The sequence below is a fragment of the Carassius auratus genome, chromosome 27, assembly GCF_003368295.1.
Source record: "Carassius auratus strain Wakin chromosome 27, ASM336829v1, whole genome shotgun sequence".
Classification (NCBI taxonomy): Eukaryota; Metazoa; Chordata; class Actinopteri; order Cypriniformes; family Cyprinidae; genus Carassius; species Carassius auratus.
In genome coordinates, this window is record NC_039269.1 from 14,503,887 (window position 1) to 14,530,831 (window position 26,945).

The 26,945-nt window shown below is 37.5% G+C and overlaps 1 protein-coding gene across 3 annotated transcripts; it reads right to left on the reverse strand.

Annotated features, from left to right (window-relative positions):
* Window positions 1–368: 368 nt before the first annotated feature.
* On the reverse strand, window positions 369–25,860 carry LOC113045594 (rho guanine nucleotide exchange factor 19-like). Of its 3 annotated transcripts, XM_026206043.1 has the most exons (21): window positions 24,735–25,860; window positions 24,131–24,336; window positions 23,790–23,880; window positions 23,266–23,397; window positions 19,647–19,698; window positions 18,172–18,365; window positions 8,759–9,413; window positions 7,827–8,345; window positions 7,551–7,683; window positions 7,379–7,458; window positions 4,247–4,485; window positions 3,978–4,138; window positions 3,719–3,871; window positions 3,474–3,603; window positions 3,246–3,320; window positions 3,083–3,172; window positions 2,568–2,731; window positions 2,288–2,446; window positions 2,097–2,176; window positions 1,354–1,458; window positions 369–1,240 (listed from the first exon to the last, which is right to left on the reverse strand). In XM_026206043.1, exons 7-21 carry the CDS (start codon window positions 9,390–9,392, stop codon window positions 1,083–1,085), a joined length of 2,880 nt encoding a protein of 959 aa, XP_026061828.1. In that variant the 5' UTR covers window positions 9,393–9,413; window positions 18,172–18,365; window positions 19,647–19,698; window positions 23,266–23,397; window positions 23,790–23,880; window positions 24,131–24,336; window positions 24,735–25,860; the 3' UTR covers window positions 369–1,082. The 3 variants fall into 3 exon arrangements, with proteins under 3 accessions (XP_026061828.1, XP_026061827.1, XP_026061830.1); XM_026206042.1 differs by lacking the exons at window positions 19,647–19,698; window positions 23,790–23,880; XM_026206045.1 differs by lacking the exons at window positions 19,647–19,698; window positions 23,266–23,397; window positions 23,790–23,880; window positions 24,131–24,336; window positions 24,735–25,860 and having other exon boundaries at window positions 8,759–9,416; window positions 18,172–19,109.
* Between the last annotated feature and the right edge of the window lie 1,085 nt (window positions 25,861–26,945).

Sequence of the window (26,945 nt, forward strand, 5' to 3'; positions counted from 1 at the left end):
TCAGTGTCACATGATCCTTCAGAAATAATTCAAATATGCTCCAATATGATTTATTATCAGTGTTGAAAACAGTTGTGCTGCTTTTATTTTTCTTCTTTTTGGAACCTGTCATTCTTTTTTCAGGATTCTTTGATGAATAATGTTTAAAAGAACAGCATTTATTTAAAACCCTTTCCAATATTAAGTCTTTATTATACATTTTTATCAATCTATCACATCCTTGTTGAATAAAAGCATTAATTTATTTCAAAATGAAAAAAAAAAATCCCTTTAAAAACTTTTGAATGATAGTGTATATTGTAACAAAAGATTTATATTTTGAATAAATACGGTTCCTTTTAACCTTTCATTCATCAAAGAATCCTGAAAAAAAAAATATAACAGGTTCCAAAAAACAAAAACACACACATTAAGCAAGATTTCTGAAGGATCATGTGACACTGAAGGCTAGAGTAATGACGCTGATGAACATTCAGCCTAGCATCACAAGAATAAATTATATTTTAAAGTATATTAAAATAAAAAAACATTATTTTAAATTGCAATATTATTTCACAATATTACAGTTTTTTTCTGTATTTCTGATTTAATTAACGCAGCCTTTATGAGCAGAATAGTCTTCTTTAAAAAAAAAAAAAAAAAAATTACAAATCTTACTGATCCCAAACTTTTGAACGGCAGTGTATGAAACCATTTTTCCATTGTCAAGGAAACATTCATCAAAATTCATTTGTAAAATTGAAATGCATCATTATATAATTTTATCTTAATATTCAAACATTATTGTAATCATTAATTACATATTTTTTAAATATATTTGTAAAACTTTGCAAAGTGATTTATATGTATTTTTATTTTCAATTTAATAAATTAATTAGATGTGTTTTATGCGTCACTTTAAGTCCTCCATAGATGCGATGCTTAGTTTTATTTATCCTATCAGCAATCAATTTTAGATTTTTACAGCATACCTTACTAAATCTAAAATGTTAGCCATGGAAATCTGGAATATTCACAAAAATGTATTCTGGTTTGGGAAACCAACAAGCTTTAGGTAAAACAATGTCCCATACTTCAAGGTCTCAGAGGGTCTCTCCCTCTAATTTTTGTGAGACACATTTAATGCGAATGTTTTCACGGAGGTTTCGCAAACGAGCACTGCGGCTTGTGATCTCCTCCACGTAAGTTTTGGGGAACCAGCCCCTCTCTCCATCCGACAACCGGATCCCCTCTACCCACCCTGTGAATTGAAAACATAAAAGGTCATTTATCTCTACCTTGCAGTCCTCCAGCTTCTCTTCTTCAAAGGGAAAAATGTAGTGTAGCCAGAGGAAGGGAAATGATTTTCCTCACCATCACTTGTAATGGTTACAGCTTGAAGGATGTCTGCCTTCTCCAGCGTTAACTCATCGTGCTCCTGAGACTGGTAGCTCTTTATGCACTGGACTTGAGATAGATCTGCACAGACAAACATAAGACTTAGCATCACAAGGCAGTCTGTCCACAAAACGTTAGGGGTAATAATGAGAACTGATGATCACTGGATTTGTTGTCAAGATATTTTTGGAATGGTTTTCCACAAAATTAACAGTCATTATTTACTCAGTCTTTTGTTGTTTACACCCGCATGCTATGCTGTGGAACGCAAAATCCACTTTTTGAAAAGACATTCAAAAAATGTTTTTGTTCAGCAGAAGAAATATGGTCATGTAGGTTTGGAAAGTCACGAGTGAGTGAGTAAATAATGAGACCATTTCCATTTTTGGCTGAACTGTTCCTTTTCGAGTTTTATCTGAGACACTTAGTTCACAAGTAAACAGAATAGTCTTGAGCAGAACTGTGTATTCCACTATGTTTTCAATGTTTTGTCAGTGAAATAACTAATGACTCTGTACGTCAGACAGAACAGTCAGTCCAAACTGCTTAGTTTAACAAAGCCAAACATCTGGTACACAGTGCAGCTTAACTGGGTGATTATCCATCTAATGCTACCAGCCACGATTCACATATTACATACCATTTAAAAAGCAGTTTTGAGTTTGAAATGTAGTTAAATCTGAAATGCATGACAAGAAGGAGACCCAGAATTTACACACCATCATTTTCATTGGTCTGCTCAATAGCTGTCTTTAGATCGGAGGGAAACATAGCAGTTATCCACCTCTGTTTGCTGCTCCTACATATAAAACAACATGTTCTTGACTTAGTTTTAGACTTGGTTTTTATGCATCCTGTATCCTGTTCCATTTTAGATCTTAATATTTTGCAATGATGTGAATGTCCTCACTCTGTGGGCGACTTGAGCAGAATCTGGTGTTTTAGCTGTTGTCCCTCACATAACTGCAGATAGAAGATGAAGCCTGGGATTCCCTGAAGTTTCTGGCTTAGATCTTTCACCTTGAGGTCTTCAATCTTTGCATGTACAAACACCATGAACTTCCATGTGCTGTGACAGGGTAGAGAAGCGATATATTTTGTAGCAGACTTATTATCATTTACACAAGGTTTTCAAATGTGTTGACACATTTGCAAAAAAAAAAAAAAATGTTCTTTCCCATCAGACTTACTCCTTCCTTCTGGACAACAGAAGACAGTCATTAAACAGGTGAAGGTACACAGGCCGAGTGGTAACTTTCAACTTAGACCCAGAAATACTCAAGTTCTGTGTGTCCACTTCGAGCAGTTCACCATGTTTGACCAGCCAGCGAGACTGAGAGATTAGAGGAAAAATCTAAAAAAAAAAAAAAAACACACACACACAAGCCAATAATATGAAAACATGATGCCAGAAGTGTCATGCTCATTCCAACTGATTTTTGCACCTTTCGAAGAGGATTTTGAATGCAACTTCCAAAACCAAATATTTATTTTGTACGTTATACTTGATAATTATTGCAAGTGAAGTGTTTGATCAAATGTAAATCTAAGTAGTCAAAAAATTATAATTATAATGCAAAATAAGCCAGGGCTGCCACTGGCACGTAAATAATAAATAAATAAAAATTGGTTTCAGATGCCCCTGCATGATATACAGTACAATAGATATCTAATTAAACATTAAAATGAATGCCCAATGTTATACCTTGCCCTCAAAGTGAATTTTCTTGTTTAGATGAATTAGTTCTTCCATCCTCTTCATGCTCTGCACACTAGAGTTACATTCCTTTATAATCTATTGAAACAGAGCAGATTTAGGTTTCATATTCATATCTTCCTCAAACCTGGTCCTCTCTTACTTTACTCACCTTTTTAAGCTCATTAAGTGCTTTGGTGGCAGTGTCCTCATCTCGTGATCCAGGCGTTGTTCTCTTTAGGATATTCTATAATGGACAATTCATTATCACAAGATAATTAATACATTTTGGAAGCCTTGTTCTAAAGCTTTAAAGTTTTCAATTGTTAAGATATAAAATATTAAAAATGGAATCTGTGCTCTCTGTCATTGTCACTTTTGGAAGCGCATGGTGGAATACCTCCACAAGCATTTTGAGGCGTGTGATCCTTTGAAAAGGAAGGATAAGGAATGATGTAAGAGGCAGCCTCTGGCACACTGGGTCCTCTTCCAGACGGGCAAGGATTCCCGGGAAACGGGGATTCTCTTGCCTAAGAAAACACAACGAAGCAAACAAATAAACTTCTTTAATGTCAATAATGCAATATGCAACACACGGATTGTTATGCTTGTTAGATAACTGTTTTACGGTAAAAGACTGTTTACAGTAGCCGCTGATAGGTCTGTTCCTGATAGGCTTGATTGGTGACATAAGGCAGATAAACCCGCCGCAGTGCAGGACAGTGGTCCAGGACAATGTCACACACATCAAAACGCAGAATGTCCTCTTCTAACCTATGCTCCAAATCTTGAAGAAATCTTTGGACATAAGGAGAATTGAATGGGAGAGAGAAAAAACAGGGATAGTTTACGTGTCTGATGAAGGCTTACTCTTTCAAACATAGCAAACATTTTCATTAATCACCTCTCACTGACTTCTTTGACATCAGGCAGTTTTGAGAAAAGCCACTGCCTTTCCTGTGTCCCAAGACACTCCGACAGCTCAGGAGACATCATGAAGTGGTCAACTACAATAGACAAGCTGCGTATGTATGAGGCCTCTGACGTCACCAACTCAAACTTGGCCTGAAATGAGAAAACAAGTCAAGATAAAATTAATAGTTTTTTTTCCTCAGCAAAATGTGCTGGTTGATAAACAAAACAAAAAAACAGACTTTCTGAATGTGGAGTCACCTCCTGCAGTTTACGCTCTTCATTGCTGAAGTTGTCAAGTTGTCCACTGGACCGAACATCAGGAATATCCTGCCAAAGGGAAAAGGCGGAGCCTCGAGATGAGCGGAATGAACTGGATGGGGAAAGGTTGCCAGAGGACACAGAGTCTCCTCTTTCTTCATCGGTTCCTGGCTCCGCCCCCTGCTGCCTCTGTATCTCTCTGTTAATAGCAACGTCACTGTATTCCTGATACAAAATCACTGAAAGTGAGAGAGGAAGAGAAAACTGGTAAAAAAAATAAAAATTATCCATCTATCAATCCGGTCATGGCCAAAAGTATACATTTTGTGTTTTGCAAAGTTTGCTGCTTTAGTAATGTTCCTATGGTATACTGGAAAACAATGATAAGAATATCATAAGTTTTAAAAGCTTTAATTGGCCAAAAATATATAATTAGTCAGTATTCACAGTGTTGACTATTGTTCTTCATAACCTCTGGCATGCGGGAAATTAATTTCTGGGACAAATCCTGAATGATGGCGATTCATTCTTGCCTAATTAGTAATTGATCACAATTTGTGGGCTTCTGCTTGTCCACTCGCCTTTTGAGGACTGACCACAGGTTCTCGATAGAATATAGATCCAGGGACTTGCCTAGCCAAGGATCTAAAACTTCAAAGAAATGATCTTCGAGCCATTTCTTTATCACTCTTGCTTTGTGACATGGTGCACCATCATGCTGGAAAACGCACATAACCAAATTGCTCATGGATCGCTGGAAGAAGTCACTCTTGCAGGACGTTTTGATGCCATTCTTTATTCATTAGGGAAGTCGTGGCCTAATGGTTAGAGAGTCGGACTCCCAATCGAAAGGTTGTGAGTTTCGAGTCCCGGGCCGGCAGGAATTGTGGGTGGGGTGGAGTGCATGTACAGTTCTCTCTCCACCTTCAATACCATGACTTAGGTGCCCTTGAGCAAGGCATCGAACCCCCAACTGCTCCCCGGCGCTGCACCATAAAATGGCTGCCCACTGCTCCGGGTGTGCGTTCACTGCTCTGTGTGTGTGCACTTTGGATGGGTTAAATGCAGAGCACAAATTCTGAGTATGGGTCACCATACTTGGCTGAATGTCACTTTCACTTCACTTTCATGGCAGTTTTTTTGGGGCAAAATTACAAGAGCCCACTCCTTTGGTTGAAAAGCAAACCCACACATGGATGTTCTCAAGATGCTTCACTGCTGGCATGTCACAGGACTCGTGGTAGCGTTCACCTCTTCTTCTCCAAACGATCAATTTTCCAGATGTCCCAAACAGTCAGAAGGGAGCTTCATCAGACAAAATAACTCTTTTATCAGTCTTCTGCCGTCCAATCCTTGTACTTCCTGCAAAATAACAGTCTGTTCTTGAAGTTTTTCTTGGAGTGAAATGGCTTCTTTGCTCTTGACACCAGGCCATTGTCCAAAAGTCTTGGCCTCATTGTGTGTACAGATGCTCTCACACTAACCTGCTTTCATTCCTGAGCAAGCTCTGCACTGGTGGAGACACTATTCTGTAGCCGACTCCTCAGGAGGAGACTGTCCTGGTGCTTGCTGGACACTCTGGGACGTCCTGAAGACTTTTTGACTGCAGTTGAACCTCTCTCGAAGTTCTTGATGATACGATAAATGGTTCTTTCAGGTGCAATATTCTTTGTAGCAATTTCCTTGCATGTGAGGCCATTTTGATGCAAAGCGCTAACAAGAACACAATGATAGAAAGCACTTCTTCCCTCCTTTTATAGCAATCACTCCACTCTTAAAACTTAATTAGTATGATAGTGATTAACCCACACTTTCACATTTGCTGCTAATTCGATTAGTCAGTTAATGTTAGCAAGTCATTTTGTGTAAGGATCAAAAAACAGTGAAAAACAATTATTTCTTGATTTATTTTTTGGCCAATGAAGCTTTTAGCAATTATTTAAAATACATCTGATCACTCTTAACAATAATCGAGAAATAATGTGAATGAACACCACAACAACTTAAAGCTACACTCCGTAATTTTTTTGGGATAAAAATGATCCAAAATCTATATCTGAGCAAGCACATAACCAGCCAGTGTTAGAAACTATCGCCTTACTTTAGCCCTATTCACAACTGTTACTTTATAATAATGTTTTATAACTTGAGTGGTTCGGGTAGGTTTTCACGGGAAATTCGAGCATGGCACTGCATCATTATGTCAGGTCTGTAACCTTAAAGAAGTTGTCCCGTATACTAGGCCATCGCATGTGAGGATCCTGCAGGTGGCGGATCATTTAATTATAGCCTATTCCCACAGCAGCTGGAATAAATAAATGTAAAAAAAAATCATTTTGATGGCAGATTGTAATCAAGAAAGATTATGTGAATGTGAAACATGTGAATTAGATAAAATTATATTCCAGTTTTAAATGTGCTTGTGATTACAGATAGCCTGGGTTTACAGAAGATGTGTATTTTAAAGACAAAACGAGTTCGATGGGAGCATAGTTTGCTTTTTTGGTTAAAATAATTTCTTAATATGAAATTCGAATGATGTGACAATTAGTGATTAGACTATAAAGAAAATGAAATCTACATGCTAATACACATTATATTCAAAGTCAAGCAACATTAATTGACATTAATAATTTGAGAATAAAGTATAACAATAATAATAATTTGCAGGGTTTGATGTGATATTAGCTAATCAATTGTTAGATTAAATCACCATTGGTAGCGCGATTTATTGTAATGTTTTTTTCCTCAGTTGGTCAGAACAAAGCATGGCAGACTTTTTACTTGTTCAGATGAAAATATATGGTGAAATATATTTGGGTCATAGCAAGATGTAGGCTAGAATCTGTAATTACTAAGTACAGTGAATATCCACACTGGTGCGGTGACTGACACATTCACCTCAAAACAGATTCATCCTCGCTAGATCACAACCCACGCATGAAATATAATTCCGCAAGGAACTTACTGCAATTCCAGGTTTTCAAACGTAGATGGCGACAAAGAGGCAAAACTTACATACTACTGTAGCTTTAAGCAGCAAACTTTGCAAAACACAAATGGTCACTTCCAATACTTTTGGCCATGACTATATATATATAAAATTCCAGATTTGTTGTTTATTGAACTTACAGTTCGGCAGGAAGCGTGATAAGCGTTTAGAGTTACTGGGAGGACTGTCTCCATCCTCATCAATGGAAACCTCTCTCATACTGTGAAAAACCGGTACAAATGTTAAATGTTAGAACAGAATGTATTATATTCTACTCACTACTTTTGTTCTCTAGCTGAGTTTTAGAGCCACCTTTGCTTGGAAATCCTCCTTTGCTGTGGCAGATTACAGTCAGCAGAGGGCAGAGGTGGCGCAGACCCCACTGGACTGTGTGGTGCACTGTCACCTGATCCCCCTGAGAAGTGATGTCTGGAGTTGGGTTTGTCTACAAACAGACAAGAGAGGGAGAAGGTATACAAAAGGAATTGAGCTGAAAATATATCACTGAAGTGTGATCATGACATCACAGCACAAGACTTTCACAATAAAGTCTTTCATTAGTCAGATCAGTCCTGATGAGTCACTTACAGTCTGAGCTGAGGTTTCCAGACAGATGGCGGTCCCGGGAGGCCACACGAGCAGAAAGAGACTTGCCCAGCTTAAGGGTAAAAGAGTTTTTCCTCTGGGAGAGTTGTAGACGAGAGATGAGCTCAGAGGCAGAGAAGCGCCGGCGCTCGTCTGCTGAGCGAGAACGGGACAGAGACAGTGAGGTCCCACTGTTAACGGCAGGGCCTTCCAGAGACCCACGGTCCTCCAGGCCCAACCTCTGCCTCCCCCCATCATTTGTGTCCCCCTCCAATCTGGCATCCTCCTGAGGGGGGTCTAAGAAAGGTTTTGGCGGCATTGGTAAGGTAAGAGAGAGGTCCTCATCTACCCCTGGGAGAGAGCTGGAACTATGAGATGTGGGTATGGTAGAACCCACCATGCCAAGGCCTCCTTCTACGAATGATTCGAAGGATGTTGGAAGCAGGTAATCACACTCCACACCTGGGCTGCTGATGGACCCATCACTCAGAGTGTCTGGAGAGTACACCCTCATCTTGCGCCCTGTTAACAAAAAGGCATCTTGAGTGGAACTATCCACTTGTACATTCATCTCTAGTTTTAACAGACACAATCACTTTGCACAGTAGTACAAGCTTTTGCCATGTTGGTGGAGGCCTGTCAAAAGCAAAGATTTTGGACATCTCCCTTATCTTAAAAGCTTGATCTAACCTGTTTCCAGAGATTCCAACATCCAAAATGTGTACTGTATATGTAGGAGCTTTCACGGACAGGCTTAGGAACCACTGTCACAGTGTATTAAAACATCTGAAAGAAGCTTATCATGCTAGTAAGGACTGCACTAAACAGAATCATCTTCATGCACAGTTTAAAGATTGGTGAAAGTAACCCTGCACTGTGGCAAACTATTTGTTGTAGGAACAATGTGGCAAGACTAAATTGAAAGAGGCACTTACTTATGGACTTCTCCTTTATGGATCCCAAAGAGGTTCGTCTTTGAAGGCGACATGGATCCCGACTCTGGAAATCTGAGGAGGAAGGGGGGGAGCTCAGCTGCTGAGGCTCCAAAGAGTTCCTGTTCTCAGGATCGTATGTAGGGGATAGAGGCAGAGACAAATCCCGAGAACTGAGACCCTCAACTCCTGGTTCAGGTTTTTCATATACTGTTTCAGGTAAGGCAGTAATGGGTGTCCACATCTGATCCTGAGCCCCTTCCACATTATTGGTATCCTGGGTTAAATAATTGTCTAGTGTTGTGTCTGTACTCCCAGTTTCGACAAAATCAGTTGGACCATTTCCATTGCATCTAATAGGCTTGGAGCAAAGAGAGGAACTACAGTTTTCCAATGTCTGTGATTGGAAACCATTAACGCTTTGCTGTTGAAGGTCAATGAAGGCCAATGTCTCTTGCTGACACACAGCAATGTGTTGATGCTGTCGCAGGAGAGGCCTACCTTCCCTAGAGTCACTCAGAGCCTGGGTCTCCACTGAGCCTGGGTACCACATGTCAGAGCTCTCGCCTCTGCAATGGAATGCTTGGAGGTGAGGCTGGACATCAAGGAGAGGAGAGAATCCATAGCCGGGAAGCATAGCTCAGAAAGCACATGGGTACTGCTTAGAAAATTAGGAAACAAAAACAGACGGAAACAAATTAAGATATTATAACTTGCATAACTATCATCCACATAACTATTGTCTTGACAGACATTGCATCTCCAAATTTGAGCATAGTGGAGTAGATCCCTCTTGCCAATGTTTTTGTTGTGCCAGCATAGATTTATACACAGTAAAGCTGGGCTCATCTCTGCAGTTCTTAGTGGATTTGGTGTTCCACTGGGTAAAGTTAAGTCTCTCTGGACAGCCTCTGCTCTTCCCCGTGGCAGACTTGGCTCAGTCGCTGCTGCTGCATCTTCCTGTTCTAATTAAAGAGTGCAGCACGCAACCCTCATCCTCTATACTTGTCTACATCATTTACAACTGGATTCCTTACTCAAAACTGCTTCTGTAATGCAGCTTCTGCATGAAGATATCAAGGCAGTCATACGAGAACACTCCATTGTCTCCAACTATGATAATGGTCAAGTGTGTAGTGTTGCTAGCAGCTTATATCTATGATGGAATGCTTCATGAAAAGGACCCTGACTGAGAAGGTCATCTTGGAAGAGTTTTTTTTCCATACATATTTCCCATGTTTCCAAACACCTCTCTATTTACCCAAACAAATCTAGGTCATGGGAGAAGCAACACTTATTAGTATTCAGTGTCTTGCCCTGAGGCACAGGCAAACCTGAGATAGCTTGAGCTATGACATTTCCTGGGCTATTAAAGCAATAAAGGCTCAACAACTTGTCAGTGCTGATGATCCATATCTGCCTTATTCACTGACCCATGAAATAAAGAAAGATGTTTTCTAAACTTAGCTTTTTGGGTTGCCCCTAGGTGCCTTAAACTCTTCCTTACATGCAATTTAGGTGTCTGCATGTAATCAACCAAAAAAATATCATTTAAAACTATATAAATTATTGTTTATTGTGATTGTTTTGAAACAATATGCTGCTAATCTTTAAACCCTCAAACAACATCTGTAGTACATCTATTTTTTTGAGTCTCTCCCATTTCAATTTCTCTTTTAAAGCTGAATGAGCTAAATCCAACTGCACGATTCAACATGATCCACAAAAAAAACAAAAAAAAACAATATGATCCTCTCCTGATAAAAACTATACTCACACCTGTACAACAAACACACTGCACAAATGGTTTCCTGTTCCCTACTCTAAACAAAGGTCCCTTTATTTCTCCAGATAGAGAATGCTGTTAGGTGCACAGGAGATGTGAGATTTAAGGAATGAATCTGCATTCTTTACATGCACACTGAAATAAAAATTATAATAATAAATAAAAAGTTGTTATTCTTCGTTTAATGTCTGAAATGACTTTTCTTTTCTGCTCCTGTATTGATCTTGCGGGCTTTTAGATAATGTAAGCCAATAGCCAAAAAGTTATTAAGGCAATGCTTTAACAATCTCACATTTGCCTTATGGTTTTTCTTGCTATAAATCATATGTGACTTAGAAGTATGTCAAATCATGCATGCAAAACTGTGGTAAATTGTAACTGTAAAACTCTTTACTGTGCTACACAAATTAAATGCACTGTACAAATAGCAGGAGTAATTGTGTGAAGGCTGTGCATAGCTATTACTTTAAAATAAATTCAATAATACACTGAATTACAACCCATTACAATACAGCTATTCCATACATTCAGTTTGATGTCATACCCATTTTGCAATATTTAGTAAAATCCACCATGTAATTTTCCATGTTCTCAACATGTTATTTCTTTATGTTTTTATCTTTGTTGTATACATTCACCCTGTAATTTTGGAGGGTTCCTGTAAGTCAGGGTGTAAACAAAGTAAATGAATAGAAAACAACCATCTTCATTGTAGCTACAGTATATAATTAAAGAAAACAATGCTGCAAAAGCCAATGGAGGCTGTTAGGAACCACGTGAATCCACAAATATAGCTGAAACATCCAGCAATGTCAACAATCACAATGAGGTAAAAAAAAAAAATGTTTGAAATTAAGCAAAATATCTTCCTTTTTTTACCACAGCGTATAGCTGTCACTAAGTCATATTAAGTACTAGTGTAAAATATATTTTTTTATATAAATGGCAGGTTCTGTCATTAAAGTGACAGCGCAGACAGATGGGTCATTAATGCAAACTAATGATATTCACAGCCTTAAACTACTTGGCACATGCTGATTGTTTCATGTAGCATACACAGCCAATAAGCTTGCTGCTTTACAATTAAATGGCTGGTTTGCATCCACTGGAGGAAACCCTCCACCTTCCCCAGCTCCACCTGCTATGGGTTATTTTATATGCTATCTTGTGGCAGCCGTATGTCTTAAATACTCACAGCATGTAATGATAGAAATAACTACAGTATGCACAATTTCTAAAGTCACAACAAAAGCACCAAAAAGACCGCAAATAGCCTTTTTTATAGTCCTTAATTTCTAGAATTTTTTGCTTGTTTGAACGCAGGGTCTAACAGTGTGGTGTCACAGGCTTATGTTTGTATGTTACATTGCTGGTCTAATTGGCCTGTGACAGAGAGCTCAGACCCAAGTGCATCATGGCGTTTGCCTTTCACACTCACACTTCAGCTCATTTTCAGCTGCTACAACTTGATGGCAATATGCAAGGGGTAACAAAAAAACAGGCATAATTAGTCAAATATTAAAAGGATAGTCCACTGAAGAATATATGCTCATCATTACTTCATATCATTCAGGTTTTGATCATTCAAAAATGCAGAGATTATCATTTCATTGCAGATTATATAGGAACGTTAAATTCTGATGGGGTGGGTGAGGACATCTGGAGGTGAAGAACACTTTCTTTGTTTATGTTTGGTGTGGGGCCTGATCCCTCAAAGTGCCTGAGGCCTTCCTCTACCTACTCCATCAAGACAGATACTGAATTGCCCTCAACCCTCTCAACTCCAACACAACAGAGAGAAAAACCCATAGGTGTAACAATACCTGGTTTAAGGTATTGTTCTAACAAGCTAAGCTTCTTCAGACCACCTTGAACCCCACGGTCTCATCTTAAAGAAAAATGTTACCAGATCTTTAGGACATCTGTGCACTCAACATTCTTTCAACATTAACACTTCCCATACTAGACACAACCCAGTCAAATACAGGAGTGTTAAGCACACATGCACAAGCGCTGAGAACAATTATTACAATGATTTTAAGTTTTGTTTACATTTAACATCGTTCAGACTGAATAATCCATCTGTAGGATATTAAAGGAGGTACCGCATTGCTGCACAATAAGTCTAGGTTTGGTTAGGCACTTGCTTATTCTATCACTAAAATATCAGAGCTTTCAAACCTCTTTGACAGTTTAATTGTAGAAACTTATGCTTTTTATTGCAAGCATTACTTCTTAATGTACATATATGGGTTTAAAAACTTCTCTTTGTTTTAAGTATCATGATTTACAACTAAAACTGACATGACACTCATTATCCCTGTTGATGTTTGTGAGATTTATACAGCTCAATCAGTTCTTTAACATGCCGTTAAATTTGTCACATTGAAAAGATGACCTACTTTCACCAGGCCATTTACGTCACACTCATTCACACTCAACTTCCTGTTTTCTTTCACTCACTGCTCAGGAGGTGTACGGAGCCAGGCAAATGCTCCCCCTCCCTCTGCTTTATTATGGACAGACAGGTAAAGACTAGTCACTCAGAACAGCTTGTTTTGACGTGTGATCACTATACTGCATACACCTTCAAAATCAGTGTTTGTGACATTTTAACATGCAGATATAACAATTTTAATGCACAAGTGGTGCAGTATCAATAGTTTAACGTTTTTTTTATTATTATTATTAAAATGTAAAAAATAATAATAATAATTTACGAAGAATAAATTATAGTTAATCCATGAATATTATGTAAAATAAAGAAGATAAAATAATGGTTCATTAAATTAACCAAAAACAAAAACAGTGTGTGCTATACTAAATTTTATTTCAATGCGTTTTAAAAAAAGAATGGGAAATCAACACATAATACATGCGTTGCTGGTATTCCTTAAGATTTTCTGTGAGAGACTTTATTTAGGTCAGTCCATGTAATAAAACTCACACAAATTATTTTATTCACATTAGGGCCAAGCCAGCCGAGCACCTGAAAAGCTTGCAGGCTGCGTAACCAAACAGGTGTGTGCAGAGCAGAGCCAAAAAAAAAAAAAAGCCTTTTACACATACCCCTAGGGCTTGGCTTTTTTCAGGACTGCTTTTCATAGACAAACACAAATATGTGCACCTTGCAAAAAACAAAACTCATCCACTCCTGCACTGACACACATTTGTGCAATCATACATAAAAATATGTCAAGATATCCGCACCTCCTGTCATTAAGAACTGATTAGCTTCTAAACGTTGATGTGTTTTAAAAACATGAAAAGTTCCTTGGAAGGCTAGTTCCTTTCAACACATTACAACAATCATAACCTGTTTCTTTTATATAGTCTAGCAATCCAATGGTCGTCTGTAAAAGCAAAATGAGGACACAATTTAAATGGTTAACCATTAAGCCTTTTGTTGGCCGAAGAAAAGCAAGTTCATTATCATGGTCAACCCCCACTCCCAACAAAGATCTCTGACACTTTCCACATTCCCCAAATAACTGCGCTTCTGTCATTCCACTTAAATTGCCCAGTAAGCTGTACCAGAGTACAAACAAAGAGTCTCGTCTGTCTAAGCCCAAGCAACAAGAACAGGCCTTATTTGTGTGTCTGCATCCTATCTGTGCTGACCATTGGGGTGGGCACTAATAGCGTGCAGTCACACAAACAACGTCTGTTCTTATTGCTCCCCAAACCTCTTCCGTCACCATCTGTTCATTCCGCAGGTGAGCTCTGCTGGTTTTTTCTTGTTGTCATTGTTCAGCTGTTAGAAGCCCTTTAAGGCCAGGCAGTCTAACGGAGTTGAGTGAAGGGGCTTTAGATACCCATTCCACCCCGAGTAGCCCTGTTGACCTTAACTGTGCAAGCTGAAGGTAAGTGAGGAGAGAACGTTGTTGCATGTGAAGAGCGAGAACAGAATATTACTGGGTGTGGCATGGCGTCCTTTTCCCCAGACTGCAACTCTGGTACATGTAGGTGCAGATACAGAATCAGGCTGTTGCCTCCAACTGACAGGTGCTCCTTACACAGGACAGACCAGGAGGGACGGGGAGGAGTTCGAGTTTGCATTTTGGAATAGAATGAACTGAAAATCAGTCTCAGAAATTGCATGCATTACTCTAAGGTCAAAAAATACAAGTAACTATTTCTGAAATGACATTAGTAGTACCATGGTAACTGAATACAATGGAAAGCATGGTACTGATTTATTACCATATTTATATATCATGGCATGTGGGTCAATGGCGTAAAAGAGCAATAAAGTAAAAATGTCCCTAAAATGTGGTGTAACAAACAAAAGCAAATTTATGTCAAAGTAAAAAGCTCACGTGAGTATATCTTAATCATTATTTCTATATATAATGTAAATAAAATATATTATATATTTATATATATTTTAAATATACATATACTGTATATAAATAATCATTCAATTAAAAAAATATTAATCAAATAAATATCATATATGTATATGAAAAATTCTAAGAAATACTACCGTTACTTTCATAATTAGATGTATTTCCAAGTGTAATCTACAGTACCTAATAAGATTCCTTTTTTTCCCCCTTTTTTTATTCAATATGAAACCCAGACACTTATATCACCCTGATATTAATTTACTTTGTCGTCAATCCTAGATTAATTTTAATTCCGAAATTACAAACATGCTCATCGCAGAAGATGTATACTCATTGCAATTTTAATGCATTTTTAAGCAATTAATTTATCTGACATCTTAACATTGACCTTAAAGAGTAAAAAAACATTTTCCTTGTACATGTGCCAGATAAGTTGTATTGTTACCAAACATGCCGTGCTATCTATTGCTCCCTCCAATCGGTTCTTATCTCTCCCGACATATTGCATCCTCATAGTTCTCTACAGGTCTGGAAAGCCCATATGAGTCATACAAACACACTCACACACACAGACTGGCACAGCTGAGGAGTGGCAAGCCACAGGTTACGATAGACATTCCAAGGGTCTGGCCGCCCCCACAACCTCTCTGATGTTCATATCTGCCAAAATGACTAAAGCACAGCACCATCAAACCACACCCTGCGAGATCCATCCATGCTCAAACACACATCCTAAAAGCTCACCCCTCTTACAAATTCAGTGATTTCATGGCTCTTTAGTCAGATGTCAATGGAGATGAAGGAAAAGTTTCACAGAGAATTCAAAAAGGTCACCAGGTCCTTCTTATCTGTGCATTTAAAAATCACCATATCTGACTACATTCAAAAAGAACCCATTTTTGAGGGATATAATCACTCTAATACTAAAAGGATATCTCTTACACGTCCAATGGTGCAGACAATGGTTTCTGAGGCTATGCAGGATGAGAATGAATAAGGCAGGGAGATTTTATTGTGACATGATACTTTTTCTTTTTTTTTACGCCACATCCTCATGTGGGCATTATTTCATGACTCACATTAAAAGGAACTGTTTCCAGGCAAATGGTCTAAACTTGGATGTTATGAAGCCAGTTTAAGCCGCAAGGTTTCTGCTTTTTAATATTTTCCTCTGGGCAGCTGGGATCATTTCTATCCCCGAACAGTAGTGTAGAGGAGATCATAAAGCCTTCCATCAGACAGGTGCTAGGTCATAAAGAGGATGTCACACCCTCCCGCTCAGAAAGAAAAGAAAACACTCTCTAAAACACATGCTCCACACATGGCATGAAACAATCAGTCTGTATGACCTTATAGGAAAACAGACAAGGAACACACATTAACAGACACAAAATAATGATGCTACAGGACTCTATTAATCATGACTTTGATGGAAGTTCATATTGTAAGTAAACAATCACGCAAGACAGGTCTCCTGTTTAAAAACAGATGTAGATGTACTAGTGATTTTACTGGATGAACTGCCATGTTATTTTCATAACATCCCATAATATATATATATATATATGAATGATTATAAATAAATGTAATTTCTAAAATTACTAAACCTAGCTTAGCATATACATAGTATTATATGTCATTTTCTTTCAGAAAAAAAAAAGTTCAATTAAACTAAAAAGTAATATTAAACCCTATCAAAATGAAAAACATTTCTAACAAACTCTCCTAAGAGCAAATCATCTGGACTTTGCCATCCATAAATATTTTATAGCTTTCTAATCTTTTACAGCAGATCAACAATGATCTCATTTGTGTCCATTTTTTTATTCTCCTAATAAACCGATCTGGGACAAAGTTAATATGTAAATGACAAACATCCGGGAACTTTATTAGGTTTTATGCGTTCATCAATGCAAAATCAATGCATATGTCTTCATTCCTATGTCAAACAAACAATTAATTGTGTATTTTTAAGTATTTTATAATCAACTGTTTATATGAGGATACCTGACCAGCACAAAGCCCAACAAAAAACGGACATTTCTATAGTTAAACAGAGTAAAGAAATCTTGACATTGAGTTCATAGCTGTGCTGCCATCTATCCATGTGCAGTTCTTTTACAGTGTTCCAGACATGCAGTCACCTGCCCCTCACCTCAACAGAAGCTCACGTATGCACACTCTTACCATATCTGCTCCCTGAAGCTGTAGAATATTCAGGGCTCATATCCTGCGCAATCTATCACACTATTATGCATGCAATATTAAGTAGCTTGCAAGCGATCGGTAGCACAGGTATATTTGCATCTGATTTGATATCTGTCAGCAGCGCTGGAGGACAGTGTTTCTGCTTGCTCTACTAGGATTTTATATCCCAGGCGTATCATGAGATTTGTCTATGCAGGTGGTAAGTGGCAAATCAAAACATTATACTCCATGCATGAGCATCTGTTCAAGCAAGGAAAAAATGTTTGGCATTACAACCCAGCAGGACAGATATAAAAAAAAAAGATATAATAAAAGTTTAGTCACCTTAAACAATCACTGTGTCACCTAGTAAACAGGAAGCAGTCATAATTCTTTTGGCAGCAATATTACATTTTTAAGAAGTACCAATAAACAAAATAAAAATTCAGCCGAAGTTAACAACCAGGTCAAATAAAAAAAATCGGAGATCACTAGTGACAATGTTTAAAAAATAAAAATACAAATACATTTAAAGCTGAGTTTTGTTATATAGTAAAAATACAAACGTATGTATAAAATACAGATATATTTTCATATGAACAACAATGTGAGTGAATTTGAATTGAAAAACTGATATGAATTTCATACCTCCTTAGTATGCCAAGCAGCACGCAAGCTGCATGGAGTCCACAGGTTTGTGTTAAACCTGATATTCTCAATCATGATTTAAGATGATCTTAACAGAATCTTAAACTTCAGTGGAAGCAAGAACATCTGACTGTCTGCACAAAGTAGTTCACAAGAGCAATGCTACATTAACTTGATTAGTGACCTAGAAATAGTGCATCTGAAATATTTATTTTTCATTGCATTGTTTCTTTGATTTTAAAATCCTGAGGCTTTTCATTTATTTCCTAGATTCGATTCTGAATCCCAGATTTCCAACCTCGTCTCAGACTGTTGGTCCACTGCATATATAAAGCTAGTTTAACCCAAAATACAGTCTTTGGTAACATCTTCTAAAATGCAACAGTTCTCCACAGATTGGGATTTACTGCACAAAAAAAAAAAAATAATAATAAATAAAACCGTACCTCATTTGTATTAGTGGACTGTGGGCTGGATGGGGTCCAACTCCAGTGTGCGAATCCAACTCATCCAGGATTGTGGCTGAGGTGTTATAGTGTCCATGAATGCCTTGTTTTCCTCTCGGTTACTTTGTTTCCGCTTAACTGCTCTCCAACTCACAACGTTGAGCCAAGATGATCCAAGAGTTCTTATCAATCCCCTTCACACACAAAAATACAGTTGACAGTAATAAAACCCTAATAACTGCTCTAGCTACTCAAAAATACAGATTACTCCTCATCATTCCTTTTCCATCATATTTCCCCCTCTCTCCAGCAAAAAAAAAAATGAAGCCAGACATATTTCCTTCTCTCTCTTCCCTGCTGTCTTTGCTCCCTCTAGCACTTATTTATGGTTTTATTTCTAACACCTGCCAGCAGAGAAAAAGGAGAGAGGCGCAAGTTGTCGTCTGGTTCATAGGAGAGTCCTTCCTGCCAAGGAGGGAGAAAGAGCATGAGTGTGTGTGCGTGTATGTGGGTGGGTCTGGATTCCTGTGTGTCAACAGCAGTACTTTGCAAGTGGATAGCAGGCAGTCGGATAGGAGGGTTAGTTTGATGGGGGCGTGAGATAGAGGGTGGGAAGAAGACTGTATGCGAATAACCCTCCATGCATGCGAGTGAGTGCATGTAAGTGTGTGTGTATAATTAGGTAAGTATCACCAGTTTGAAGACAGCAAGTAGCTGAGAGGGCATGCCAAAACTCACTCAGATGTGCTCTTTAAATCGAATTTAACTTCTCTCCCTTTTACACACCTCATTTATTCACTTAAAGGGATAGTTCACCCAAAAATTGTTTATCTGCTTACCCCCAGGGCATCCAAGATGTAGGTCACTTTGTTTCTTCAGTAGAACACAAACCAAGATTTTTAACTCAAACTGTTAGTCTATCAGTTATTCAATGGAAGGTTTTGAGATTTTAAAAGAAACATACACAAACCAAACCAAATTAAACCCTCCAGCTCATGACGATACATTGATGTGTAAAGACGTGAATCGATCGGTCTGTGCAAGGAACTGAACAGTATTTATATCTTTTTTTTTTTTTTTACTTCTGATTCACTGTAATCTCCAACCTGTCCTGAGCGCATTCTGTAGAGAACGCACTCAGGACCCTGGGGGTAAGAAGATAAACATCACATTTTCATTTTTGACTGAACTATCCCTTTAAGAATAACTGAAAGAATCATTTATCAAGCAAGCTCATGTCAAATTCTAGAAGATCAGAAAAAAATAAAATCATTGAACTCTTTGGTAAACAAAACCTATTCACATTAATCTCCAGCCAATTACTGATGCGTTAGCACTAAGAAATTCGTTTATTCAGAAGTAAAAGCACATTAAAGTGTCAGTTTTGTGCAACAGGCTGTTCTGGGTCACTGAAGAACACGGAGTGCATTATTAATAAGCAAAAGAGCTGCTGTCCACTTTGCATACTTTAGTACCTTGACAAGTACCAACCAACTCTTCCTGCAGGCTGAATGGTGTAGGAACGCACTGCAATCACAATAATCAGAAAAGAGAGAGAGAGAGAGAGAGAGACAGAGCCTCAGGTGATGGAGATTCTTTTTCATTTTTGAAGTGGGTGGGGTTAGAGACAAATCATTATCAGAACACCTGTCTGCTTCTGACTTCAATAAATCAGAGTTGCTTGATCCATTCCACTACAAAAAAGTGGTGGAAGTATGGTGCATTTTTGGGTTGTAAAGGGGTTCAAAGGGGCAGGTTGCTCGCACAAAGCTTGATGGTTTGATCAAATTAAATGGAATGTGAGAACCAGAGATCTTCTACAGAAAGTAGAGCTGAAAAGTAGGGCAGAAGTTGCCTACATGGACGTGTTAACCAAAGATTAAGGATCTGAAGCGTTTGCCAGCTGGCAGTGGCTCTCAGCTTTGGAACACAGAACTTCAATGGCTTAGCATTAGTGTTGTCTTATTCACCTTTCTAACTTGTTCAAGCATGTCATTTTCATTCTCGTTCAAGCTGATATTTTTGCACAAATAGGCATTGTTCGACAGGACAGGCATAACTAGGAATTAAAAAGAGTAGTTTGGTCAAAAATCACATTCATATCACAATTAAATTACTTGCCCTCATGTTGTTCCAAACCCAACTTTTTCTTCTTCTATGGGATGCTAATGGAGATGTTTGAAAGATATTCAAGCTGCTGTTTTTCATACAATGAAAGTTAATGGTGACCATGAAATTTTCAGTGACTCAAGATTTACATTTCATAATGTTTATTACGTAATACAAGAAGTAAGGCTGCAAGTGATCAAGTAACTTAAAAAATAAAAAGATTAAAAAAAAATCAAAGGCTGTGATTTAATTAAATGTGTGCATTTCAGAGTGAAGCGTGGCACAGAGGAGTTTGGTTTGCAGGAAATGCTGATCTATACAAACTGTTTTTTGCAAACACTGTTTGGCTTGCTTATGATGTTCATTTAAAAACGCAATATGAGCCAACCATCCTTATAAAATTTGTAAAAAAATAAATGCTCATAAGGCTGTTTATTAAGATATGATTATATTGATAATTACTATTTTTTGGCCAAATCGTGCAGACCTCCAAACAATCACCTCCAAACAATCAACCTGTTTTTTTTGTTTTGTTTTTTTTTACACATTTTGAAAATCACAATTAATTTTTATCAGAAATAAATTGCAATTAAATATTTTGTCCAAATAATGCATCTCTATTCAGAACATTTTGAATATAACACGCAGGTCTCATTGACCACTTATGATTTTGTTTTACATTGCTTATTTGAAGCTTGACAGCCCAGATCATTGTGTACATTAAAGTGTTTCCTTTTGAGTTTCACAAAACAAAGAAAGTCATTTTTATTTCCAATGACATGAGTTTTACACTTTTGGCTGAGCTATACTTTTAAATCCTGTCCTCCAGCATGTAAACACTTCAATGGTTTTTCAACAGTTACTGAAACTAGCTTTATTTTAAAACATAATTCCTTAAACAGCGCAGAGATAAACATGACAAATGCAAATATATTAAGGTATTATTCAGAGAAGCATTTCAGACTAACACAATGTAGAATAAGCTTCTTGATTTCTTTCACAATTTTCATTTTGTCATTAGTACAAATATATACTTTAGTAATCATGTAGAAAAGCAAATCTCCCTGCCCTCCCACTAAATCCGAATAGGCATATATAATTTACCAGAAGGGCAGAAAGAGTGAGATGTGTAGGTGATCACATGTCTTAGTATAGATGGAGCCAGAGGAAATCATACAGTATACAAACAGCTGTTTGTTCAAGTTCAAGTTTGTTCAAGAGATGGTAATCTAGAAGTTTTGGCATGGACCTCTACATTTTGAAATGCATGCTCACAAACACATGCACATCCGCTCAATCAAACACCACAGAACCAAGCCCAGTTTCAGTCCAATTTCTTTTTTTTTCTTTTTTTTCAAAACAAGTCTTTTTGGGATCACTTTTGCATTTTCTTTGTGACTAAGCCCCCTTCTGGAGAAGCCCCTGCCCTGCAGGTCAGTCTCATGTAGGGAGGTGCTTTGCTTGCTTCAAGGACCAGCATACAAGGAGAAAAGCAGAGAAATAAGAAGAAGAAAGAAAGAAGTGCATTGTTTAGGGATATCCTCAATTAGTCAGAATATTTTATTGATGTGATGGTCCACCCAAAAAATAAAATGGTCATCATTTTCCCTCAAGTTGTTCCAAACCTGTATACCTTTATTTCTTCTGCTGAACAGAAGAAAATATTTTTGAAGAATGTTTGTTACCAAATGGTTGATGGTAGCCATTGAATTCCATGGTATTTTTTTCCCATACTATGAAAGTCATTGGCTACTGGCAACTGTTTGGTGACCAGCATTCTTCAGAACATCTTCTTTTGTCCTCAACAGAAAAAAGAAACAATTTGAACAATTTGAGTAAATGATGACAAGCATGTTTAATTATAATTTTTATGTGTTTTTTTTTTTAAAGGTACAGTTGGTCTTTTATATACGTATTGAAAAACTTTCTGCTATTTTAGCTTAATATCGAAAGACAAATATAAACTACAAGTCTTAATAAATTTTATTTTGGGTAAAAGACAACAAACACAAGGGCCCTGTCACACCACACTACCAAAGACACGATGTTTCTAAATTATTATAAAAGGGAGTAAAATACATTTTTAAAAACCATTTAATTATAAACAATATGGCCCTAGAACAGGGTCATAACCACCGCAAACACTGAAATCCTGGCAATATTCAGAATGATGGCTGATGAGTTTTTCAATGGTAGACTCTTCCTTAAAATCTTGAACATTTGGTTACATCATTGCACAGAATCTAGTGCATGTAGTCAAATATACACTCTCTGACCTCAACCAAAAACAGAGCATCATCTTTACATATTTTCCAGAAAAGTGGGTTGAAAATGTTTTGATCTTTTTTTCCCTGTACTCTACAGAATATGTGGAGTGCATAAACCAGGGCAGTAAAATAAGTACTGGTAATACGAAGGTCTTTGCTCCACTTTCACTAGAGTGCTAAAACGATGACACATTTCTTTTTTATTATTATTATTATTATTATTATTATATTTTTGTGACAATAGACAGGAATAGAAATAAAAATATATTGCAAATTAAAGGAAAACAGCATGAAACTGATCATGACATTTATATATTTAACTTAAATTCCACTACACACTACTGTTCAAAAGTTTGGGGTCGTTCCAATATTTTAATTTTTTTTAATAGAAGTATTTTATACTTATCAAGGCTGCATTTGTTTGATCAAATATACAGTAAAACTGTAGCTTGATTCACCAAATTCACCAAAGTTCTCTCTCTTTTCTTGTAGATCACTAAACCGTATTGCTTCCTCAGAAGTTGGTATGAAATTAGTTTTGTGATGTACCTTCGTGCACAAATGCTGCCTGCAGAGTCATTGCCTGCTAAGGGAGTGAGGGATCAGGTCAGCTGCTCAAGTCTCTGAGCTCTCTGGTGAGAGTGGTAATGAGAACAAGCATGGCTCACAGTGAGTAAGCACTGGATGGTGTGCACTAACATCACCTAAAGCTACTCACCCGCAGGGCCTCCTGTTTATCAGCCAGCGCCTGCTTAGCCAGGTAACACTCCCGCTTGATCTTCAGCTCCAAGGACTCAGGGATGTCTGGAACCATCCAGTCGATGACACGCAGGACAAAGAACACCACATGCTGAGGATAAATACACACACTTTATTACTAAGATGATCACAAAATAGAAATAATTATTAGATCGTAATAAAGAGATCATAAACAATAAGGTCATTATACAGACAAAGTACATTGGCTCGCAGTTCCAGGTCTCTTTGTTGAATGTTTCTGTACAATACAATTTTATTTAATAAAAAAAAAAATTATATATGTGTGTGTGTGTGTGCGTGTGTGTGTGTGTGTGTGTGTGTGTTTTCAACAAATACCAAGGCTGGATCTTTAATGAAAATGTGACATTATCTACCAGAGTAAATGGGGTTCATTTTAAATTGGTCACCGCATATATTGGGGAGTTTAAATTAATGGAAGAATAAGACTGTGTTGTGGTTCGCAGGAGGAAGATCAATGTTCACCTCAAAGGCAATGATAAAGCCCAGTCTTACACACTGGTGTATTGGAAGCTTCTGGCTGTATTTCCCATTCTCATCCCGTAATGCTTTATATCTAACACAACAAAAGGAAAGTCATGACAAGAGAAGAATCATTTTAGATTATGTAATGTTACATGTGGAGTCATTTATGTGTTTACCAAAAAGTACCACACTAAAGGTGCAGTCACATCCAACATTACTCTGAAATTTTGTTGGCAAATCCATTTCCATATGAATTATGACCTTTCAATAGGACCTTTTTTTGCCAACAAAATTTGATACTTTTAAGTATAAAAAAAATACAAATTTTTGTTGGCACTCACATTGACTATGACAGACACATGGGACAGCGCCTCTAGTATGATGAACCACACACCGATGTGCTGGGCTCGCTCTGCCACAGGTCTCCGGTATTCACACACAAACTTATAAGCGTCCAGCCTTACTTCCACCCAGTTATTCAACAGTCTGAAGAGAGGAGCCAGAGGGAAGGCCGCCACAAAAATGGTGATGAAGCCAAACTACAGGACTGGCAGCAAAGAAGATCATGACAAGCATAGTAAGAGCATCTATACAAAAACATCACATCACATAATCACATAACACAAAAAGTTACATGATTAATGTAGGTAAAAATAAACTGATACTGTTGAAAAGTTTGGGATTGCTTAGTTCACTTTTACTCAAAAATTACTAACCTGAAACTTTTGAATGGTAGTGTACTTACTCTTATATAATGATTGGCTGCTAGAAATGTTATTTTATTTGTCATGTCTCATCTTGTCTTGAACACCAAGTGAGCCAGGACTGCCACTGGTGCTCCTCAAGAAATCAGAGTCATGATGTTTCAGCGTCAGTAGCTTCAAATTTTTTGGACTGAAACTTGGTGCAGAAATCTCATTAAAAAGTGAAATATTATCATCTTACCAATCTCCTGACACTCAACAAAAAGCCCCTCACATGGAATCAACTCGTAGTCCTGCTCCCAGCGCTTGGGCTCCTCTGCCTTCTGGGCCTTTTTCACAGATGATAAGGCCTGTTTCTGTCTACTAGACTTTATTTTACTGAAAAGCAGTGAGCGCGAAAGATAGAATTAGACAGCCAAAGCAATAAACACACTGTTTTGTTGATGATGATGATGATGATGGCTCTTCTGAGGCTATTTCTAGGTCTAAAATTCAACTGTGTTCATTTAGAAAGATTCGGTTTTGCCCGAGTTTGACTCTGGTGATGCATTATTGATGAGGGAGTGCTAAAAGCTTCTGTGTGGCATTTATTCTGCTAAACCACTAGATCTGCCACATTAAAGAAGAGATATGCTGCAGTACTGGCAGTGATACAGTCATCTGCCTGCTCATTGCACCCAACAGTGATATATACAGATGCATCAATAATCAAATCAATCAGGATTCATAAAGCTATTGTTTAATTAAAGCTCATGTTTACACACATTTTTATTCTCATACTGATGCATGAAAGCACACAGCTTCTATGATAGTAGCTGTTTTATGACAGTTGTTTTATTTCTAATTTGATATTTTTATCCACTACCCATAAATCTAACCATCACAGGAAAGATTTTGCTTTTAAGATGTTCATTAATTCATCTCATCTAAGCCTGACCCACACATACACTTCCACAGAAGACTGCTGTGCCCACCCTGCAGCACTGAACTACAGTGCTGGCTTTCTTTTCTCAGAGGACAGAGTATTGCAGTATTGAGACTTAAGTCTTTTCATTCAAATACTACGTGGTTTACTACAATGTAATAAGCAGCTGCAAAAAAAATAAGACTAGTTTGATGGAGAGTTGGGCTCTGACAGAGACACGTATGGTATGACAAACTCCTGAATGTTGTTGAGAAGTTGTTTTCCCACCATGATGATGGAGAGCTGCTCATCCAGTTCTATCAGACAACCTCCTGGTCCGCACTGCAATCACACATACACATTTATTCATATTTTTTAAATAAATGTATTTTATATAGTCAGATATATAGTGCAAGAAAAAATGGCAAAGTTAAATTTTCAGCAGCCATTACTTCAGTCTCACTCTTCAGGGTCACAAGATCCTTCAGAAAATATCCTAATAGGCTGAGATATATATATATATATATATATATATATATATATATATATATATATATATATATATATATATATGGTGTATTTATAGCTCTTTCTTCAAACCCTTATCTAATTTTGTTTGGCCGTCTCTGAAGTAGTTGCCTGGGGGCTGAACAGGTGGGCTTGAGGTCTGCTCACAATAAACATATATGGGGTCATCCTCATCATTAGCTGCAGTGGTCAACTATTTTGACAACATTAATTAAAGCAACACATACCATGATGATCATTAGCAATTCAGCATTGCATCTCTTGCTCACCTATGGATCATCTGCTGTGAATGGATGCCGTCAAAATGCTCCATAAGTCATAACACTTCCTCCAGTGAAAAAGTGAGAAATATTGTAATAATGCTTGTAAACAGTGATCTGTGCATATTTCTCTCCCGATTCAGATGAGATTACTTTCTCATCGGAGAAAGCAGTATTATGGATAGAGGACTCATATTTTAACCAGGAAACAACTGTTTGAAGATTAATTTATTACAAACATGAAGCTTTTCACTTTACAGTTCTAATCAGCAGTTTGGACTCATTTGATGGCACCCATTCACTGCAGATGATCCACTGGTGAGAATGTAATGCTGAATTACTCAAAATCAGTTCTAATGAGGAAACAAACTCATCTAAATTTGGATGACCTGAGTGTGAGTGCATTTTCAGTAATTTTTCATTTTTGGGTGAACTATTTTGAAAAATCAGTACTAGTAGTTTGTGGACAGCATTAAATATCTTGGCTTATATGTAAACTGCAATTCAGTATAAAATGTGTTCTGACTGGAAATAACATCACTGGCGATAACCAGGTGGTGTAACGTGAAAAGAATGAAATCAAAATAATGACATTAATCAGTGTTTTTGAAGGAATAGGTTGAGTGAATGATTAAATGACTCATTAATAAAGGCTGTCACTTGTCTTTCTAGAATGCACAAACACAGACAACAAAACAGTGAAAAGTCCAGGAATAGGACTGCTGCTTGGCAAATCAAATTCAAGGTCTGGAACTAACTG

Bases quoted from the DNA above. Each gene is read 5' to 3' on its own strand.
- LOC113045594 (XM_026206042.1), bottom strand. From the start codon at position 9,392: ATGCTTCCCGGCTATGGATTCTCTCCTCTCCTTGATGTCCAGCCTCAC. The intron at 7,459-7,550 runs GTGGCTCTAAAA...GGTTTTTCACAG, and splicing joins AGGAGGATTTCCAAGCAAAG to TATGAGAGAGGTTTCCATTG. The intron at 4,486-7,378 runs GTAAGTTCAATA...TCTCACTTTCAG, and splicing joins ATCACGCTTCCTGCCGAACT to TGATTTTGTATCAGGAATAC.